The 22407-nt window shown below is 34.9% G+C and overlaps 1 protein-coding gene across 4 annotated transcripts in view; it reads left to right on the top strand.

The window, feature by feature from the left end:
• The window catches only part of LOC105459264 (nephrin-like), a 250206-nt gene that overhangs the window by 4626 nt on the left and 223173 nt on the right, over positions 1-22407 (top strand). For all 4 annotated transcript variants that reach the window (XM_011705174.1, XM_011705166.1, XM_011705157.1 and 1 more), the window contains exon 2: positions 4239-4600. In XM_011705174.1, the coding sequence (XP_011703476.1) occupies positions 4492-4600 (109 nt within the window). In that variant the 5' untranslated portion in view covers positions 4239-4491. The remainder of the gene's footprint in view (positions 1-4238; positions 4601-22407) is intronic.

Genomic DNA, 22407 nt, shown 5'->3' with positions numbered 1-22407 from the left:
AGTTATCAAATCATTTTCCCGTCGAGAAAATATAATCTGCATTATTACTTCTGATGCAACGTCGTATTAGGCGAATTTAATCATTGGATTTTTTGATGTAAAATTGAGAATTTAATTAAAATATAAAGCGAGATATATTCAGGGTTGGGAAGTAACGCGTTATGTCTTGTAACGTCGTTACCGTTATAAAAATTACTTTTTTCAGTAACGAATGGGTAAGCGATGTTAGTTACATTTCCATATTTGTAACGTTCATGGTAACGCAGTTGCATTTTTTGGGTAACGGTAACGAATATAATCGTTACTTTTACCGTTACTTTGTTCACGCCCAATACGTACATGCATATGTACGGACCGTGCATAAACGAGTTTTAAAAGAAGGGATTGTTACGTTTGACAATATTGCGATTAAGTCACTATAGATCTCGTGTTGAACTAGTTAATTAACGATTGGATGGCATTTTCAAAAAAGATTATCAAAATTCAGTGGACAAGTAACGGAAATTGTAACGATTTGTTAACTTTTGTGTAACGGTGAAAGTTAAACTTTTTTAAATCAGCAACGAGTTACTTTTCAGAAAAAAGAACAGTAACGTTTGGTAACGAGTTTACTTTTAATTTCTATGAAGTAACTTTCCCAATCCTGGATATGTTATACATATCTCGAAAAAACTGATTGAACTAAATATAAACAGAGGGAAGTGTAGCTTGAAGCATTTCATATGTAACGTAATAGTGGAGTATTGCTCTATTATTATGACACGAAATATTTCTACTTGTGGAAGAGGTATTATTACAAGTTCTATATTTTTGTTTGACTATCAAACCATTGTATGAGTATCATTTCCGAATTGATTTTTCTGTTCATATAAAAATATCTTGAACTTTTTAGCGAGATATTGTTCCAATTTGGTTAGAATGTTTTGTTTTCTAGTACAAAGTTTCCTAATATAAAGCCTAATATAAAGTATCAAATAAACTAAATTATCTGCTTTATATAGAAGAGAATAAAAAGAATTTTTTTTCAAGGATTTTGGTTTCAATAAATTATCATATCAATCTATTTGCTTTGTTTGTATAAATACATTTATATGAATAGATTCATATGAATTCTTATATATCTACATTTATTTTATCTAAGTTACATTAAATTAAAAAAAAAACTGATGAACTGTTGTATATGTTTAGGAGATTGAAACCTCACATAATACTAAAATGGAATTTCATTTTGGGTCACCGTCTCTTTGACTAGTGAAATTGTTCGAATATTGCGGAATTAGTGCACAAATTTTCAGATAGTGGTTTAACTCCCGAATGGAACTGTCCGAACACTTCTTTTATATAGACATAGACTATGCACGGTGTGGATTAATGAATCGTAATTTACCGAGTCCCTCGCGATATCTGCGCATGGAACGTGATTGAACCGTTAATTAGTCTTGAATTAAACGGCCCGATACTGCCCGCTTGCAATTTTACAATTTTACATTGCAATTTCTCGGGCAGTGCACATCCTTCGATGCGCGCTCCTCCCGCTCGCTCGCTCGCTCGTTTGTTTACTCATCCATCGTGAAAATTGCTGCTATTTTTTGCTTCGTTAGATATTCGAGCGAATGAAGAGGGGAGAAATTAATTATTTATGTTTCTCACCCACGAGAAGTACTTAAAGGCAGTTCTCTATCACAATACCGAGCGGTATCGAATTAAGTCATTTAATTCAAAGTATTTGTAATTTCCCCCTGCTAATTGTATCGTGGAATTTTAAATAGCATTGGGTGTTTATAATTATTATAAAACATTACTTCTGGTTTTGCGGCGGGATTGTATTTCAAGTAGACAATCTGACAATGTTGCATTTGAAAAATATTGCAACTAGATAATACTCTATATTACTTATATTTATTACTTTTCAATCTGATTTTTCAATTTTTGATTAATGTTGCAAAAAATATAAGAATTCATTAATTCGCTATTTGTTAGAATTTGTTAGAATTTTCAGTATTTGTAGTTCTTTCATATTTGTTAACTGGCTAACTTGACGTACCTACAACAACTGTAAAAGTATTCATTAATCCGCTATTTGTTAGAATTTGTTAGCATTTTCAGTATTTGTAATTCTTTCATGTTTGCTAACTTGACCTACAACAACTGTAAAAGTACAGTTACGATTTCGACAAGTAGGTACATTTGCAAAATGCGACAATTTCAAAACAGTCTTGCGTTTAGTGCGCGACTTTACATTTTTAAAGTGTTTGTAATTTCCCAAGTAACCATACTGATGATAGTAGACCATGCCGTTGGAAATGCGTCCCCCGATAATTTACTTCAATCGGTATTGAAAAACTTTCACTACTTCGGTAAGATAGGTCCTTTATGAATACCGTTGAGATTTGCAAGTTTTAATGCGTTAGGATGCTTTCTTCAGGCGCTCTTCGTAACATCTTCGTAACCAGAAATAGTATACGACAGAAAAGTCTTTATTCAAATTAACTTTTTTTTTCTTCCTATGAAAATGGATTTTGTCATTTCCCAAGAAACTTCTTTTGTTACATTTTCTCTTCTGAGGAAAGCAAAACGATGAAAGCTGTATAGGTACGTTTTACGCTGCAGATACATTACTTTCTTTTCTGAAGCGCAACGTGTCGATCAGCGTTCTTATATATCAAAGTTAATGGAATCGTACGACGCGATATATCACGATATGAACGCACGAGTCTCGATATAACAAGGGTGGTAAGAGCGGCGGCGGGCGGCTACGGCAAGTATCCGGAAATAAACTTGTTGCACGACCGATCGGTAAATAAAATAATAACTGGGGCACGTAACTCGATTAAACGACAATCGCGATATTTAAGCACCGGTGCGCTGTGTCATTCTGCCGTGTAACAATCGACGAGACCTGTCGCGCGCGCGTCAAAAACTCGGACAAGAAGCACGCTGCCTATCACCGCGGCGGTGGATACGAGCGTGCGCTAGGGCTGTGCATATTTTTTTTCTCCCGGATTTTTGTCGGTCGAATTATCCGCGACGGAAGCAATTGCATCACCGGATGAAATATTTTTCACCTCTCACCTTTCCCTCTCTCTCTCTCTCTCTCTCTCTCTCTCTCTCTCTTTCTCTCTCTCTCTTTCTCTCTCTCTTTCATTTCTGTGGGAACGGATGCAAAAAAATATTTCGTGAAAATGGTGGAAGAGACAACTCTTTCTCCGGATGTACAGGTATTTTTTTCGAAAAAAAAAAAGAAAGGGGGTGAAAGAAACAGCAGCGTGATTACGCTGAATGTACACTGTCAGCTATCGAGAGAGTTTGAGCGGCAGGAGCAACTGCCATTGGAATTGCGTGCGTTTCGCCGCTACAGGTGAGAAAGGAAAATCAGCAGAATAGAATTCGAGAGGGCGAGCTTGTACGTAAGGGCGTTACGCGAAATGGGTAACGTGAGCTCGCACGTTACATTTGCAAGAGTCGCAATTTTCCGAAATCGCGGCGTCAAGCTTTACGCTGCTCGCGAGCAAATTCTAAATTAGAAAGTAAACGACGTTTCGCCGTTGATAAATTTAGGTATCCCGTTAACTGCTTACCAAACAGTTAATGTCGACACCGAAAGTGGGATATTTATATTTTGCGAAGTCAAGAAAAATTTAATTTTTACAAAGGTTGATTCTTTACTTGGTTCCATGCGTATGGAACGAATTTAAAAGTAAATATCCATTTTTTTCTTTAAATTTTAAAATTTTATTTGATTCATGCTGAACTAAACTACTTAGTACATCTCAGGGTCAATTTAATATCAGTTTGAAGTACTTAGAACCAGGTTGCACGGTCTGGATTATCCAAAGTCTGGATTACCCTCAATTAGCGATCTGTAGTTTCCCCACACTTCTCTCAGCTCAACATAAATAGAGAAGCAGAATATTATAGAACAGATTATTTTACTAACGTTTTCAAACGAATTTCAAAGGAAATATTGTTTGATTTATTTTCTATATTCGCCCCATATTTATCTTATATTCATATTATATATGAATATAAGATAAATTTGCCATTCAAAAACTATTGAATCCGTAACACTTTTGCAGTGCTTTTTTACTTGGCATTCTCCGTCACAATTTTCTCTACAAAAGGGTGGACACGTATAGTACGGTCCCTAAAGTAAAAAATAAAGAAAGGAGAGAAAGTTGTGAGCACGGTTCTCTCGTGATTTATTGATGGTTTCAATGTATTGATGATTGTGTTTGAAGGTGACGAGGAAAAATCCGCGGACGAATGAGAAGAATTTGTGGAGGAAAAGTTCGACGATGAGAGTTTGAGTCGCGGAAAGTGCTTCCAAGAGTGCCTGGTCCTGGCTCGCGCTTTTCGTCGACGGCGAGGGAGCGGAAGACGACGACGGGTGTTGTAAAAAGGAGAAGAAGAGTGGGGCAAGTGTGTCGCTGACACGAGTTGACGCGACGCGACGTGACGTGACGTGACGTGACGTGACGTCGGGGCGTCGAGATGCTTCGAGATGAGATGGCCACCCCCCTTGGATCCCTCGCGTCTCTTCTCACGCTTCTACTCTATGCTTGCGGTAGCTGCCATGCCAGGATAACCAATCAGGAAATCGGTGAGTGCTAGTTTAAATAATCTATAGCCGTTTGAGCATGGAACGCGAAGAACGTTTAATGGTTGTTAAAGTTGAATAAACATTTCATATTTTGCAAAAAGGCCGGGATATTATGCGTTGGAGTAAGAGAGAGGATTAAAATTAAACAATTAAAATTAAATCTTAAAACAGAATGTAATTGAACGTGTAAAGAAATTTGTATACATTCAATGTGTACAAATGTAATACAATTAAATCTTTCAGTTAGCAATTCGTGATATGTCTATTTTCTAGAAAGTAAAGTGTTACAACAGATGTAAACAACAGATTCATTTTATATTAATGTGTATTATACCAGAATAGTTAACAGCAACAATAGTAGAAACGAATGAGCTTAATTGACATTGCGATGTCGATGCACTTCGTCGCAATTGCTAAATAAAACTGATAACTCCGCTAAAACAGAGTCATGCTAAACTGTTTACTGCTGATATATCTCATTTCGAATAATTGTCTTGATTATTCCAACACTATCATGACCAATAAACGTCCAACAAGTTCTTTGAACTCGACAATTCTTGAGGAAAACGGGGAACTTATGACTTTCCGTTAATATTACCGATGTGGTACGAAGGAGTTAACGTGCGGAGCGTAACCGCGGCAGAAAACAGTTTTCAGTAAAAGCTCGGCGTACGCAGTTTGGAAAACAGACGAATATCGCACGCTCGCGGAGCACACTTTTTTTCCAATATGTAGCGGTAATATAAATATGATCGGTTGTTACATCATATCGGTGCAGGTAGACACGAGATTGGATTTGTGGTACGACTACATGCACTTCCGAAGAGTTAAATAACGGAGAATACAGTTTATATTTCATGCATGTTTTTATTGATTGGTACTTTATGCGAGATCTATACGAATGTTATAGCATTTGCGAACGCTATACAATCGCAATTATATAATTCTGATGTGGTAATATTAGTATATTTATAAAAAAAACTTGTAAGATACACGGGGGGCAAATCAATAACCCCGCGTGCACAGTCTTCAAAATAAAATTACGTAAAAAGTAAATCGGTATTGTATCGTTTACGTAACTTATATCACGAGATAGAATTTCGAGATGCAAGTTTACTAAACATCGTGCTTTAAAGGAGTAAATATCGATCGTTGAATACGTGATCGTTTTAACACAATTGAGTCTCGCTGTGTATCGTGCGCATTGAGTAAATCTATCAGTCTTGTTAATAGATAGTACTGATGGAGAATTATTACTCCGCTAGTTGTTACGCGCAGTTCGAAAACAGTATTATGGAACTTAATCTGTCTATCGTTTCCGACACTTATACCACTACTCTCTTGATAGTATTAAGCTAATTCGCAATTTTATAAATGATCCATAAATGATTAGCCACAATTTTCCTTTTGCATTTTTAACGATGAATAATTAAAAAATATAAATATGTATGTATATTTAATTAGGTATACCGAAATATACATACAAACAAAGCAATTTATGTTGCGTTTCATAATAGCATAGTTTAAAAATTTTTTTTAAATATACTCGACTTTATTTAGTCGTGCGGCAAAAAATATGAATAAAAGTTCTTGATTGTAATTTTGATTTTGCGTGAATTACTTTTTTTTACTGTTGTTGCGAGGACTACTACGAGAATCTTCGATAAAAATTTTCGAATAGTGAATATTTTTAAACGTAAGCATTGAAACATCTAAATCTCACTTAGAAATTTGACTTTATCTTAAAATAATAGAGTTGTATAGGATGCACAATCTTATATCACTGTTTGTCTTAAATAGATTACCACGTACGACTGTGGAAATTGAGATGAAATGAAACTTAGAAATGTACTTAAGGGAGGGTCGAGAGAGTTGGGGGATAATTAAAAAATATCTACATACATATTTCATAATTCTTACTTTCTTTACATGGATGAGTAAGAAGGCACGTGCCTGGGCTCTTTGCGAGTCGGACATTATTCCAATTTTCGCGAGGCAACGTCGCTTTGTGTACACGCGGACAAAGCGACGTATACTTTTGTTGGTAACGTGGCAATTGAATCACCCGGTGACAAAAGCCACTGGGTATTCCGGCCGCGTAATTTCGTCCCTCGGGCGTGAAAATGAGGGGTTTTTAACCCATTTTACACACCGCGGCTTTAACGAGATCGCCATGTCGCCGTTATTTCGTGGACCATCAAGGCCGGGCGCCACGCTGCATGCGAAAAGAAAATGCGCGTCGGACTCTGCTGTAACTCCCCTCCTACAGTGAAATTACATTGTCACTCCTCGAGACACAGCTCCGTATTTCTTGCTAATAAATCACTGTTGAAATTGAGATTATTATAAATGGACTGATTAGGTTTATTATCACTAGATTGTACTTTTGATATAATCGAGAAAAAATTAAGTATTCATAATTTATTTCGTGATTTCTTTCTTCAAAGTTGACATAAGCAAATATGAAATATGCATTTCACAAAATCAAATGTCTTAGGATTTGTAATAGTTTAATAATTCTTAATTCTTCATTTAAAATAATTTCCAATTCTTCATTATAACATTTTACAAATTTAAATTGAAGTATATTGTTATATGAAAAAGAGGGATTTCAGTATTGCTACATATAATTATACAGTTTATTTTAATTCAATATTTTAGTTTTTTATTTTTAGTACTTTCCAACAGTAATAAAATTGCCAATTTTACGAATTGCTGTCCTAATAGTTGAATCGCTCCAAATCATTACAAGTTAATTTCTCAGGCGACTTTGCGTTTAAAGCTCAACGTGATTGCAACGTCAGCAAACGACTTGGACGCAGTCAGATTCGTTTCGCGTTTAAATATTTACCGTCCGATCGGGAATCTCTATCAGAGAGAGACCCGTAGCCCCTCTCACAACAACAACAACAACAAAAACAGCAACAAAATAACCGAAGCGAAATCGGAGTGTAGTCAAGTAATTTTACTCGTACTTGGCCCTACTATTAAACGACGTCGAGTGTGTGTTATTTAATGTTGAACGCGAAACGGAAGTAATTACGGCTACTCAAAGCGTAAAGTAAGAGGACGTCGTGAGGGTTTGCAAAGCTCCAACAGTTAATTAAAGCCATTTGATTCCAAACATTTCGATAATTGATTAAAATTGCGAATAACAGAGCAAATTGTGGCTGGCAAATGTGACTTGGCTCTGTCGCGGTAAAACTTTGACATTGCGGTAAGCGTTAACATTGAATTTGCCTTTTTTTGAAGAAATAATAAAATGAAGAGCGTAAAAGTCAAGTTTTTTTTATAGATGATAAAAAAATATGACTTTTGTGCAAATTTTTATAAATCTAAAATTAGACATTTGAATAACTTTATACATTTACTATTAATATTGAAAGAACATCGAAATTGAAAATTTTTGATCTTTAGGTTGCTTTAATTTCAATATCTTTGCAAGGGCTCGCAAAGTATTATACTATAGCTCTCGTCGCGACTCTGAAATGAATTTATTCATACGTTTCTAAAACTGCACGAAGTCTTTTCGTATTTCATCAAAGTTTCTTCTTTTGTTACGCACACGTATTACCTCACGTTTAGAGAATTCTGAGTCGCAAATTACTTGACTGCCGAATACGTTGACAGCAAAGCGGCATCGTTTCTGATAGTAATTTTTTAATTGCGGAACAAAAGAGGAAAGTTTATGCACTTATATAAAGCAGGTTAGAATAGAAATAGAAAAGAGTTGAGGGAATTTTGAAATCATCATAAAACTTCGAAAATGAATGTGTTCAATCTAAATGTTCTAAATATATCAAACTAAATTCTGAAATATTGATTGTATTTAATTGTGACCTTGCATGGTGTAGTGCGTTACCCGTAACTTGTAAATATTTTTTAACTTTCCTCAAAACATTTTTATGTATATTTATGAGTTTAAAAATATTTTAACGTGCATAAAATTTAGATAAATTATTATAAGATTAATAATGTTTTACATATAAAATTGTAATAATCTTAATTATTATCGTTCCAAACTTTAAAATATTAAAACATTTTAACTTTAATTACAATGTTTATTCATTAAACAAATTTTTTAATTTTGGAAGTAGCATGTTTATGTCCAACATGTTTATGTTTTAAAATTTTTAAAAATTTCAATCAATTAGTACAATATTTTCGGATATTTTTTTGTTTCAAATATTGATATTAGTAACTGACAACTTGAAAAAAAGATATAAACACAAGAAACTTGAAAAATTGACTCCCATGTCATCTCGATAAGGACATTGTTATTTGCCAATCTGACTTTTTGTCACGATCTCGCCGCCTGAAGGTTGAATTTGTCGACATTCAGTGCTTGCGCAGTTTTTCCGCATTTTCCTCGTGAAACGCGCGTCAAGATGCATTAGACGTCGCTACGTCGGATTCTTCGGGAAAGTTTTCGAGCGAGGCGTTTCCGTGGGGAATGCGAGGACGCGTCAACCAAATGAGATACGTCGTCCCCGCGTTTTTCTTTTTAAATTGAGGCAGCTGAGTTAATTTGTATACCAGCATCACGGTACTTTTAATACATATTTCATGAACCGGAAGAGCAGACCAGTAGTAGTACGAACGGATTATTTCGAATAGGATTTAAGCAAAGGATTCCCGATGAGAGATAAATGAATAGGTGGAAAATGGAACATAAAGAAACTCTAAGGTTTTTAGAAATTTCAAGCTCCAAACTTTTTGAAGCGAATTTTAAAGCGAATGGACGTTTTCAAAGATTTAGAATTTCAAATTTGCAGTACTACAAACAAAGTCGGTAAGCTTAGAAGTCTAAAATAGAAGGACTATGTAAACTGAGAATAGCAAATTAAATTTGAATATTTATAAAGCTCTTTTTTCTGGATACTTATAGAAAATAAATTTTTTAAGATTTTACTTATATGCATTTTATATTATATGTTTTTAAAAATTGCAATAATTTAATAACGAATAATGAACTGAAATAATAAAGTTCTAAAATTCTGCGGTTAAAATTCTTTCATATATATATTTCCATGTTTTTGCCAAATAGTCATATGTGAGGTGAATTATATGAGCAGTACACGAAGAATTACAGACATGAAATGAAATCTCGACGGCACAGCAGATTTAATTAATTCTTAGATTAGTAGGTCAGCTTATACGGAAGTAAAATACATGTCTCGTTTTACGTTTAGCAAAAACTTGTTGTTTGAATGTGACTTCGCTTGTTTGGCAACCGCGGAATTTGGCATTATACACTGCATAACATATTTTCCATTAGTCCGCGCAAATTTATTTTCCTGTATAGCGAAGTACACGCATTTCGACGTAAATTATTGTCATATTAATATTTTATGTATTTAGTATATCGCAAATTTATATTGATCATTAATTGAAATATCTCAATGAATGTAACGTTCATATATAAATATGCGAAGAGGAAATAATATGGAAAGAGGAAACTGTAAAAACTCTATCTCCTTCCAATCTTTTTATGAGCTTCAAATATATTATAGGATAAGCGGAAATAAGAGAGATACGTTTTACATATATGCTCATTTGCAGATTTACTGAGTAAAACGTTATTTCGGAGCTTACCGAAATTTTTTGAAAGTTTTACAATATTAAAATCGCTTCGTATATAATTACGAGATATACTTCCAATATTTTTTTAACAAAAATTTTTTTGAACCACCTTTACTTATATTACATGCATGGTTTCGATGATATTCGATTAAAAAGAATCAGATATTTAAGTTAAACCGTTTTAAAGAAGTGTATTTTTTTTTCTCTTATTTTGAATTGATTCATGACATGAAGTTTATAAAAATCAGGGATGAACTGCAGATTCGAGATTGTTTTCTACTGAAAGACGAGAAAACTGGATCGTTTGAATAACAAGATATTTAATGTGTATGCATCAAGACAGCGATTAATATACGCGGGTATCAATCATTCGCGAACGACTTGATTTGCACGATGTATAACGTAAGTAAAATCGTGCTGGTATACGGTTCGTTGATTCGCGCCGATGAGACCGTTGGGAACGATGAAAAGTCGCGAGAAAATCGAGGTGCACGGAGTGCCAACACGCCGGTGAAAAGAGCAGAGAGGAAAGTTGGGATAGGAGCATCAGCTCGATGCGGCTAACGTTTGTTTACGCGCGGAAGCTTTCGCGACAGAACGAGCCTTTTTGCCGTTCGCTATAGGTGTACCGAGTGTGAATGTAACGTGTTACGTTAAATTTCAAAGGGAAAGGAATTAGTGGATTACCTCTTCTTGACGTGCATTATTGTGGTTCGACAAATCTTTGTTTCTAACTACGTTTCGCCGTAAGTTGATCTACATAGGTACTAAAATTCAATTTAATAATTTAGCTCTGTAATATTCTATTCTGAGATACCTCTCAAATATGATTTTTTCTCAAATATTATTTTTTGATCGACTAAAAGTTGCTTTTTTTTTACGAGAAAAATCATTACTTGTTGTACAATTTTTATTATTCTTGCGGCTAATATTAAAAATTACGAATTCTGTTTAAAATTATGAAATATCTTAGAAGCTATTTTGTGGATACTTGTATAAATCACATGAAAGTAAAGCAAAATTGTTACAGAGTAGTTTGTAAAATTTTTGGGAGATCGTATCGTATGACAGAGCAATAAAGAAGATATGGTATGGGATAAGTTATGGAACGAACTTGCGGCGTAAACGAGGATATGGCTCCACTGCGCCTAGTTTCAGCGTACTGTTTGAACGGTTAATGTCATAGAGTATACATCACAAAAGCGAAACGACCAATCATGGTTGCAGTTTACACAAGGCGTAGTTTTATAACTCGTAAACTGTTTTTCCCTTGACTATTCGCCAACCGTTGGCTAGAAAGATATTTCTGATCGATTTTACCATGATTCCACAACGCTTCGATTGCAAATTGTCGGATTTTTTATTTGTTATAAAGCAACCGTAAATCCTATATCTTTATCATACATCGACGAGGAAAGAACAGCTGAGATATTTCGATATTTCATCCGTGCAGCAATATTTTTTAAAATTTCCATTGAAATTGATGATAACTTCTTATAACTGAACAGATTGCGAAAAGAAACGGTTTTTAATTTTATTTAAACCAACAAAGGAAAATGTAATCTTTCTTAAAGAAATGTTTCCTTATTTTTATATGTCAGTGGAAAAATCAATACGGTCTTATTTGTTGATTTAGCTGAAAATTTAAACTCAGGAACAAAACAATAATCCCAATACCGTTATAATCCGAAAATACGCGCATAAATTGATTTGATCGCATTATATAGTTTATTAATGGTGTCGCGTGGCGACTAATTATGGTATTTCGATCTTCGTAATATCTCATGATAAATCTCGCGCGACTATAAATTCTCCAATTTGTCCAATTGATGTATCCATGAGTAATCATTGAACAGGTTAATGAGTTTCTTCATACAGCAATTGTCAAATGAAATGATAATAATGCGACTTTGCGCATGCATATCAGCATGCACCGCGTGCACATTTTCATATCATTTTTACGTAAAAAATTACGTACGTTCATTTGAAGACTTTTAGTTTATTTCTCGCGCAGAGGAAACGCAATAAAACATGTGAGATGTAATATCTAACGTTTCGCGTAATAGTGGCTAAAATTCACAATGCACGCGCAACTGCGATGAGCTAAATATTTCACAGGCACAATAATTTCCAGTTAAAAATGGTCAAGAGCATTTCGGAAGAGAATTTTGGAAATGCCACTGAAGTCCTTAAAATGTTGGCTTTTATTTAGCTTTTACGGCGGAAAAGAATTGAATGGTTACGCTCGCGCGAATCGTACGAGCAAGCGACAGGAATTTTGGCGCCGCAACGGAATCGCCGTCGCTGCTGGCCGCCCGCTGTTCGCGCAGCGTGCAGTCCACAAAATAAAACCAAAAGTAACATTTAGAATGCAAATAAAATGCTTTTAATTACCGCGAATGCGCGGCGGCGGTGGCGGCGCCACCGATCAATTATTTCGCGTTGCAGTTTTACTGCAAAACGAGCATTGCATCGCGCATATCACCGTTAAAGCCCGTAGTCGTCGCGCGCATTCCGATCGATCATAAAGATTTCAATTCGCGGGTCGTGTGTACATTCTCTCAATTACAATTAGTCAACATTTGTAATAACAATACGCCGCGCGTTTATCGAATTCCTCTCGCGGCGGTATGCCGTGCCGCATCGGGAGAGCTTTTTCCTTTTCGGAGGTGTGCACTTGAGGCTATTCCGGGAGGTAATTATTTCGCGTCGCGTATGTACATTTACTCGACAATTCTCTCTCTCTCTCTCTCTCTCTCGCTCTCTCTCGCGAGTTGTAATGGAATCTTCATTCGACGTCACAGCTTTTTAGTGCCACTAATTTTCCGCGTAAGCGTATTCGAGTCCGCGCGCGAAATTGCTTAACATTTCATAAAGGAACGTCATAAACTCGAGTTGCTTGTCTCTGAGTAAAGCTGAGTAATGCGATGTCGTCAATCGCATAATCATATAACCGTGCAGCCAAATAATAATCTATATAGTTATTTATATCATAAAGGTTCAAAACACTTGAATTTGATGTATTGAATATTCTAAATGTTACCTCACAGATTTTTTTTCTAGATATGGAATTTTTATTAAATTATTGATTGATAAAATAACATTCTCAATCATACAAACAGTTTCATTTTGGACTGGAAATTTTATCTCGCTAGGTGTATATACTATTACATCCGGTATTATTAAACAAAATTGAAAAACAAATTAAAAATAGCCAATAAGACGAATTAAATCATTAGGATTTATAATTATTCGCATTATTATTTGTGTTTAATTTGATTTTTGAACTTTTTTATATTTTGATTTGATTAAATAAGTGAATATTATAGTATATACTGTAGTAATTGGTATTTCTTTGTTAGTACATATATTAATAGAGGATATATTAAAAATTTAATTTGTTTATCGCAGTCTGGGCCTGATAATTAACGAATGAGTTCATTTCAGAGCTGTCATAAGTATATTCGTTTGAAAATTCTCCGAGCGCATCGCAAGGTAGAAATATCGTTAAATATGTCTCACCCGCGTCCGCAAAAGAGTCTTCCCTCTTCGAAGATGCGTCGTCACAAAAGAGAGTCTCGTCAAGTGATTGCAGGTGCACCCGCGTTCTACTTCCTTTGATCTTTCGTATCTCCTTGTTGCAGCCACTATGGCATCCGTTTCGCGGTCTACTAAAATTCGATCGATTTTAAAGACGATTGCAGCATCTGTCTCCTCTCTCTCTCTCTCTTTCGCAATTAGTAAAGGCTTGCTTGTAACAATGGAGTAGCTTTAAAAGGTTTCTCTTGATACAATAATTCAACCTCGAAAAGATTTTAAACACCGCCACCTTTTCTGAAGCAAATATTGCGGAGATAACAGTGAAATTATACGTGATTGAAATTTTTTATTCCGTTTTTTGTAATATAATATGCGAAACAGTACGATGGCGCGGGTTACGAGCGGCTTTTCTGCGTATTTCCAAGGATAAAATTCGAAGTTACCTCCGTTTCTTTATTAGAAGAGATTAATTTTGGAGCGTAGCGCGGAAAGGGATAAGTACTAGTCGGAAATGGAATTGGGATTTATCCAGAATTACAACGTATTATTTTATGATGCAGTAATGTTCGCGGCGTTTCGCACGAAATTGATTTTCATTAATGGTACAAATGCCAACGTCAAAGCCCGATACATCATGCCGCAAAATGATACGAGGTGAAATTGTTGATGATTGACAATTAAAACTTTCTGTCTCATTAACTGTTAATGACAGGTACTAATGATTTGAATATCGAGTCGACTTTTCTATAACGAAAATTCAGTATTGAAATGTACGGGTTAATATCAATATAAAATATTAAAATTAATGTTTGTATAATTCGTGCGTATCTTTATTATTACAGAGAAATTTGCTTTATTCATTCTTCTATTTGCAATTTGTGCAATTGTTGTTGTTGAGTTTCAACATGCAATTTTGCACCTTTACGTAGCAACAAAATATGGAAATGCGCCGATGATAAATATCTTTTCGATCGTATATAGTAGAATCATACGGAATAATTTTGGCTGCCGAGTATTTCGGAATGTGGACAATGTCGTTTAATGCAATTTACGGCCCCTTTCTTCGAGTTCGACCTCTACATTAACCCTTGGACGCCGGACATACTTGCCATAGTTCGCAAATGGCAGAAACAGGTCAGACGCGACCCAATATGTCCGACAAGTTATCATTTCGGTTTTGTAATTGAATTCCCGCCCGATCTTCTTGCCAGTTAGAAATTTCTTGCCACAACAGAGTATTGTCACGATGAGCTTACGTAAAGAACGCAATTGTTTCCCTTTTTTAATTATTTATATATATACTGAAAAGTAATATTTTAATATCTTGAGAAGAGAATCTTCTCTTATATAATGATTAAAAAATTGCTAAGAAAAAAACATAGTCAGTTAACTTCGTTAAAATTGTCCATTGAAAGTAATGTTTTAATAAATATAAAATTTTAATGAGGGGCGTATATCTTTCTTTCCTGTAATAAAGAATACATTGCAGACACGTAAAAAATGACAACAATTGTCTCGTTAAAATCATCTATCGAATTACTTTTTTCAACGGCTGATTTGTGACGCAATTAATCTGTATGTTTACTGTATTGCGTTCTGTTTGTAAATGAAATTTACTTACGGTATTTAGTTTCTCGTTTCGAATTTGCACCAATCTTTTGTGCGGAAACCATTGTATTTTAAAATGAAATTATTTTGCAATCGTAACCTTTAACAGTTTTCATCGTTTTAATTTCTCTTTTTAATAACGCAACGCGTAATTGCACGCTCCAACATTTTATCGAGTTTACGAATTGTCTGATTGATTTTAGATATTTTATCTGTAAAATGGTGAATTCAAGAAGGATGGATCTAATTGTTATAAACCAAAGAAAAATTCCGATAGAGACGCGCCGATATTTCACCAAGGATTCTTCGCTTTTAAAAATATTACTTCGTCTTAAGCCCAACCTCGCAATTAGCCGCGGTTTCCAGCAACAATAGAGTGCGTTTATTGGATTCCTTTCGGGCGCAATCATTCGGTCTCAAAAAGATTTCAAGCCCGGCTTCCTTCCTGCGAACATTCCAAAGAATCGAAAGAACTATTGCGAGGCGGAAGATACGGCGGGGAAAGAGGATACGGTTTATTGTTCGGTTCAACGATAGGAGAGTTTAAATTAACTAATTAAACGTACAGACGTTAAAAAGAACAATGTTTTAGTGTAGAACGATAGTTATAGAAAGAATAGATATATGTATCAGCGATAGAGGCTACAGTGTTACTAATCAGAAGTTATATAGATCATCAAATACATAGACAAAATTCGGAAGCGGAAAAGAAGTGTAACAACGCTAATTTAAAATTATCTTTTGACAAAATGCAAACCGAAGATGTTCCCCCACTCCCGTGGGGACATACGCTCGACTCTTGCTGAAACCGAATCTCACGGGCGCGTCTAATTTAGTCGGGGTCCAGCATTTTCCGCTCTGTATAAGGATTTTCTCCCGACGCCCGCGATGCCAGCCAGCGTCGCACTGGATTATTGTGCGGACGGAACGAGTATTGCACTGCAAATGACAATTTGTTAGAGTTCTCTGGGGCTTCCGTTCCTCATCTTCTCTCTCTCTCTCTCTTTCTTTTGTTTTAATGTTTTGAAGAGAAAATATGTTTGAATATATTTCTATAAATTTCGCAGCTTTGGGAGCATGATTAACAAGTTCTACTGCAGGTTTGATATTTATAAACGTAATAATTATCGTACTTTTGTTATAAAACACCACGTAGTTCGATTATTCCAGTTCAATTAAACTGAATGACTCGCATAAAACTGCGTTATTATATTGCTTTATTGTTCATATTGCAGTATTTTTATATTAGCAATATACTTTTCAGCTCAATATCCTTATTTATTTTTTTTTTGCTTTTCTCCGATTACGAAAGTGTCTGTGATTAATGCGTAACGCCGCTAACAACAAATAAATTCTTTCGCGTATAAATTCTGCTCTCACTCCCTCGCCGGCTTTATCCACCCCGACTTCATTCGTTACGCGTGAAATCGAGCATAAGGATTCTTAATGTACTACCTTGACCAGTCGTTTCGTTTGCCGGATTAACCGAAGGTAACGCTCCTAGACAGCCGCCGGGATAGAATCGTACATTTTCGAACTTTCGCTCGCTTCCGTTCTTACGAAGTCAATAAATTTTGCGAAATAAGACTAGTAAATTTTCTAAAAAGACTATATCATCTCTTTAATTCAATTTAAAAATGTTATATTTGACGTTAATTAATACGAAAAATAAAGTGCAAGTCATATATTTGATTTTGCATGTAACAATATAAAGCGAGAATAAAACTCTTTATACATGCTTATTAACATTGTATTTAACAAACAACATAAAAATAGTAGCAATTTATGTGTGTCTAATAATATTAGTGTTATAATATAAAATATGAAGTTTTTAAGACTATTCTAAAAAGACTATTCTCGTTTCTACGTTTCAATACGTAGCGTTAAGTCGAAATTATAATTATATTCGTTTTTATTTAATGGGACATACAGGAACTATGGATTTAGCGTAAAAAAAAAAAAAGAAATCGTTCTGGCATGAAAATACACATTTCTTGAATTTTTTAAAATTCAAAATCAATTACTTATCATTTGTCGCTCGTGAAGATCCGCAAATATCTCCGAAATTCGAGAATTCGCTGCCATTACTTATCTAAAGTAAGAGAGTAATATCGTTTCAACCGAAAATCAAGTTTTGCTAGTAAATTAGGAGCCGCAGTATCGTCTAGCGCATTAACAAGCGCGAGATGGTATAGGATGGTATACACGTTCGTGCATGTGAGTTACGTACGTACGAGCGCGTTCGTGTGCCCGTGTAACCGTGTGAGCGCATATCCGGTGCAGGATGCGGAGTACATAAAGAGCAGAGGCATGATAATACACGGTATCTTAGAGAAGGGAGCCGCTGAGCTGCGCATACGAGCGAGCTGACCCCTTGTAGCAAACCGCGATTCCCGTTTCACCCTTCGACCTGTGCGCGCGCTAAGGTGTAATAATCTGAAAGGCCTTTCGCGGTACGTTACCCTCGCAGATAGGGACGAATCGGCGAGCCCCAAGAATTTTATTCCGCCCTCACCCTTTGATTGCGCCATTTTCTACAAAGATTAATATCCTCGTGAGTCTCTGGGTTCATAAATGTCGCGCTCGATCGCGATCCTGGATGAGATAACGACTCTGGGGATAAAGCGAGGGCCCTAAAATTGTTAGAAAATGGTCCTTTCTCTTTTCGAAGAAAAGACATTTACCAGAAGGTTCTAATTACTGTAGAGTTTATAATTGTAAGCAATTGCGAAACACTGACATTGAAATTGTACGTAAAAACCAAAACCAGATAGTAAATTTATTAAATAATTTAATTCTAAATTTATTAAAATTGTATTTTTCAACTTTTTTAAATTTCTTTCTCACGCTTCTCCCTCTTTCTTTTACATCAAGCAAATTGCTATTTTGTTACAACCACATTTCATTTAAATTACTTTGTGTTCAATTTGAATTTTTGTTGCTAAAAATAAGAACATAACATTACAATTCGTAAATATGCTTTTTTACTTAAACCAAATTATAAATATTATAATATTATTTAACAATTTGTCATGTGAAACTAATTAAAAGAGATACTAGCATTTGTAATGTTTATTTGTTCTTAAAATTAAATCTGTGAGTATCTTTTTTTTAACAATGTGTATAGTAATATATGCATTATATATATTTTACCGTTTTAAATTAACAGATAAGGATACGATCCGTAATATGTATATACTGTATCAATATCGGAATAATATTGTGCGATTAAAAAGACTCCGCAATTTCTCAGAGACCGTTTTTCGTTCACACCATTTATTCGCGGAATTGCAGGTGCTCGCGGGTGTAACTTTGCTAACTGGCGGCGAGTTATACAACGGTAGATCGATTCGTTGGTTGGAAATTTGAATGCGCTTTGTGGGTGCTTGTTGCCGGTCCTTTGTGCGGCTCGCAGTCGTATAACTTCGCTGCGCAAATAATTATTACATATCGCAACCGTTACGGCACGCCGGACAAACGCGAAGTCCCCGACACGCATGCTGAAATAAAATTTTGACGGCCATAGACTGCATCCTGCAATAACACAGATAATAATGCCGATCGCGTTTGCGTTCGCGTTTAATTCTTTAATTAACTGAAGCAAACGCGACTCGCTTTATTTATTGAGAGAATCAAAACATGTCAATAAATTGAAATGACGAATATCGAATGTCTCTCTAAAAAAAAACTCGTACGTTACTATACGTGTGGATGTAATAAATGAAGGAAAAGTGAAGGGTGTTCAGTTGACGCGCGTGTTTCGAATTTCACTCAAAAGGACGTCAAAAGAGCTCAAATTTCATGTTTCGACATTTTTTGTTTTACTATTAAATGTCGACAGTGGATTTTTGTTTTAATAGTTTCAGTAGGAAAGGATTTATAATTTGGAACTCGCTATGCAACTGTTTATGATGCTTATCCCTGCACGTGAGCTTGCTGTTTCGCGAATCGAGATATTACGATCTAGATTAAATTTTATTGTAAATGACATTTTTTTGCTGTTGTCGACATTTCGATGTAGCGATAACGAATGTAAAATAAAAAGTCGAACAAATAAATGGCTTCACATCCGGATTTGGAGATGAAAGCCATTTAACTACCGTTCAGTATTAAAAATGTATAAGTTTTTCTATTTTTATCTTTTTCTTCTTTTTTTTATTTTTATCTGTCTCGTGAATGTTATTATCAGACTTCTTTTGATGTATCGCGTTTATATTTTGCTCTCACGGAAAGAACGATTTTGTTGAAAGATCTAAAAATTTTGCCTAAAACAGATCTGAAAATAATTTTTTTTGAATCATCAAAATAATTTGTTGTAACATTAAAGCTGATAAGCAAAACTGATAAGCATTACTATAAAACATTTTTATATTCTAGCAATCACTTTAACTTTCGCACAAAATTATTTTGAATATTGAACAAAAATTATTTTCAGATCTGGATTCAGTAAAATTGTTCTTTCCGTGTTTACATGCGCGGAGTACTTATATTTTGACATCCCTCTCAAAGTGACAGTCTAATAGCTCTTTTCATGTAATACCTGTTAAAATTGCAAAATTTACTATATTTACTGTTAGAATTATATCATTTTATATTACTGAAGAAATTAATAAAGATATTTCGTTTTCATATAGTTATAGCTACAGTTACTATATATATATAGATCGCGGCTGCCAACCAGATATGCTTATTATGTGACTGGTTCTCGCAGTCAAAAGTTAAAGCGATAAATTCATTATCCTATTTTCACCGAATATAACATTTAAACGTTTGACATTATATACATATTATTCTCTGAATACTAAGTTATATATATCTAATTTATTAACTTGAACTAGTCTGTTTTTCATATTTATGTATATACATGTAAAACTTTGGATGCGCATCCAAAGTTTTAATTAATCTTGGTTATTTATCTGCGGAAATTGATTAATATTAAAAGGATTGGGGTTGACGGTCTAATTTAAAAAACTTTGACCTGTCATTTTGATGAGCACCGCAAAGAACCTGACATTTTAATAAATCAAAAGTCATAATCTCAATTTACTAGTAATCGAAAAATATCAAACAAACTTCTATGATTTCTATTACGAAAAACATCACAATCTTCTTAATAGTTTAATACTAAATCAATCAACTCCAGTGCTCATCATTCGCCTGTCAAAGGACCCTTTAATATACTTTTAACGTTCAGCGGATACGACAATTACGTTAAAAAAATTGTTATTTGCGACTAAACGCATCGAGGATGTTATCGAAAACAATTTCTTTTGGTGGGTGAACAGCAATGTAACGAGGGGCCGCTTATAGCTCGACCACCATTACGGAGATTGAATGCAACAACATCCCGGATTTAATTTGAGCGAGCACGAACTTTCACCGAGCACTGCGGATCTTTCTTCCGCGAAATTGAAAAGTCAGCCAACCAATGCGGTTCGGAACTTTGGCGGATTCGGCGGTTCTCTAATTATAGTGGTCGTTAGTCCCAGCGAATCCGACGTTGATTTCATTTCTAACTTTTGTCGCCGTACTTTTTTCGTATCTGACCTTATCCTCGGCCGCCCTTCAATCTTTCTCGTCGTGTCTTCATTTGAACTCCACGGAGTCTTCGCAGTGCTCGTCGTGCCAGCACGTATAAACCATATTTTCTATCTCTCGAGGATTTCTCTTGCAAGTCGCTACAAAGATTAAGCTCTTAAATTCTTGCTACACAATTTTTTTTTAATGAAGCACTCTTCACACACGATTGCTAGTGATTAAAACATCTTTTTAATAAGTAATGATTGCCTAATGTTATATCAATACCTTGATCAATACATATAATATCGTTTCGAATTATTTTAAAAACATTATGCTCGGAACAAATATTTTATACGAAATATATTTTTAACGAGACAAAAATTTATTTAATACATTTATTATATAAATCTTATAAACTGTGCAAAAAAATATATAATAACTTTATTGATATAATATATATTGGTAAAATTATGCTTATATACTCGTAGAAATAAAACTTAAGGCAAAAGGAAAGAATAAAATAAGAAATATTGATTTATGATTGATTTAATTGATTTGTGTGTGTGTGTGTGTGTGTGTGTGTGTGTGTGTGTGTGTGTATGTGCGCGCGCGCGCGTGCGCGCGCACATTGTAATTATAAAGTAAATTCTGGAGCACATGTTATGTCCATCAAAATATGAAAAGAAAACAAAATGTTTAAAATTGAAATGTTTTTATGATAAAAATTGAGAAAATCAGAAGTAATATTGTACGATCTTTTAATTGAATTGCGCGATTATAATTAAGCTACATTATTCAACATATAATTTAATCAATAAAATTTGACACGAAAAGCTTTTATTTTAAGAGAAAGAGGGATAAAGTAAAAATAACATAAAAAATAAGACATAAAATATGTAAATGGTTTACTACTTTAATTAAATTATTCGATTATAATTAAACAATTGTTGAAAATGTAGTTTAGCCGATAAAATATGATAGAAACTATAAAAATAAAAGTTGAAGGTAAAATAAGAAACAAAATCGCTCGCGTCATTTTAATTAAAACACGTGATTGCGGCTAGATTAAATTCTTGAACATTTTTTATTGATATACAGGCGTAATAGCTTACGCAAACAGGGGAGCATTCATTAAAGCGCGTAAGTTCTAATTACCGTGAAATAATGTATTGAACTGAAAAAAAAAAAAAAGAAGGTTCGTTTGTTTCGACACGGTTTTCTCGTTCTACTGGCAGGCGCATCACACTCGACGCGCGATAAATCCACATTTAATTTAAATATAGATTGAAGTAATTTCCAGCGGTCGCCGCCGCGGTCACGGCGGGGTATCGACGTTGGCGAACGGGACATTTTTCGACGGTAAACGCGCGCGCGATCCTGGGTAGGGCGGCAACGGACCTGGGAAGTTGGAATTCGATGTCCCCGTAACGTACGGCAAGTTTCGGCAACGAGTTAAATACACTTTCGCAATAGTTTACCGTGCGCCACTGCCGCCGCTGGCTGGCTGCGCGTTCGCGATGCATCGCTGCTATGCATGCAACGCGCAATGCATCGCG

Source organism: Wasmannia auropunctata, unplaced genomic scaffold (assembly GCF_000956235.1).
Source record: "Wasmannia auropunctata unplaced genomic scaffold, wasmannia.A_1.0 LD336101.1, whole genome shotgun sequence".
NCBI lineage: Eukaryota > Metazoa > Arthropoda > Insecta > Hymenoptera > Formicidae > Wasmannia > Wasmannia auropunctata.
The sequence above is the reverse complement of the archived record's forward strand: the minus strand, read 5'-3'. Positions and strand labels throughout refer to the sequence as shown.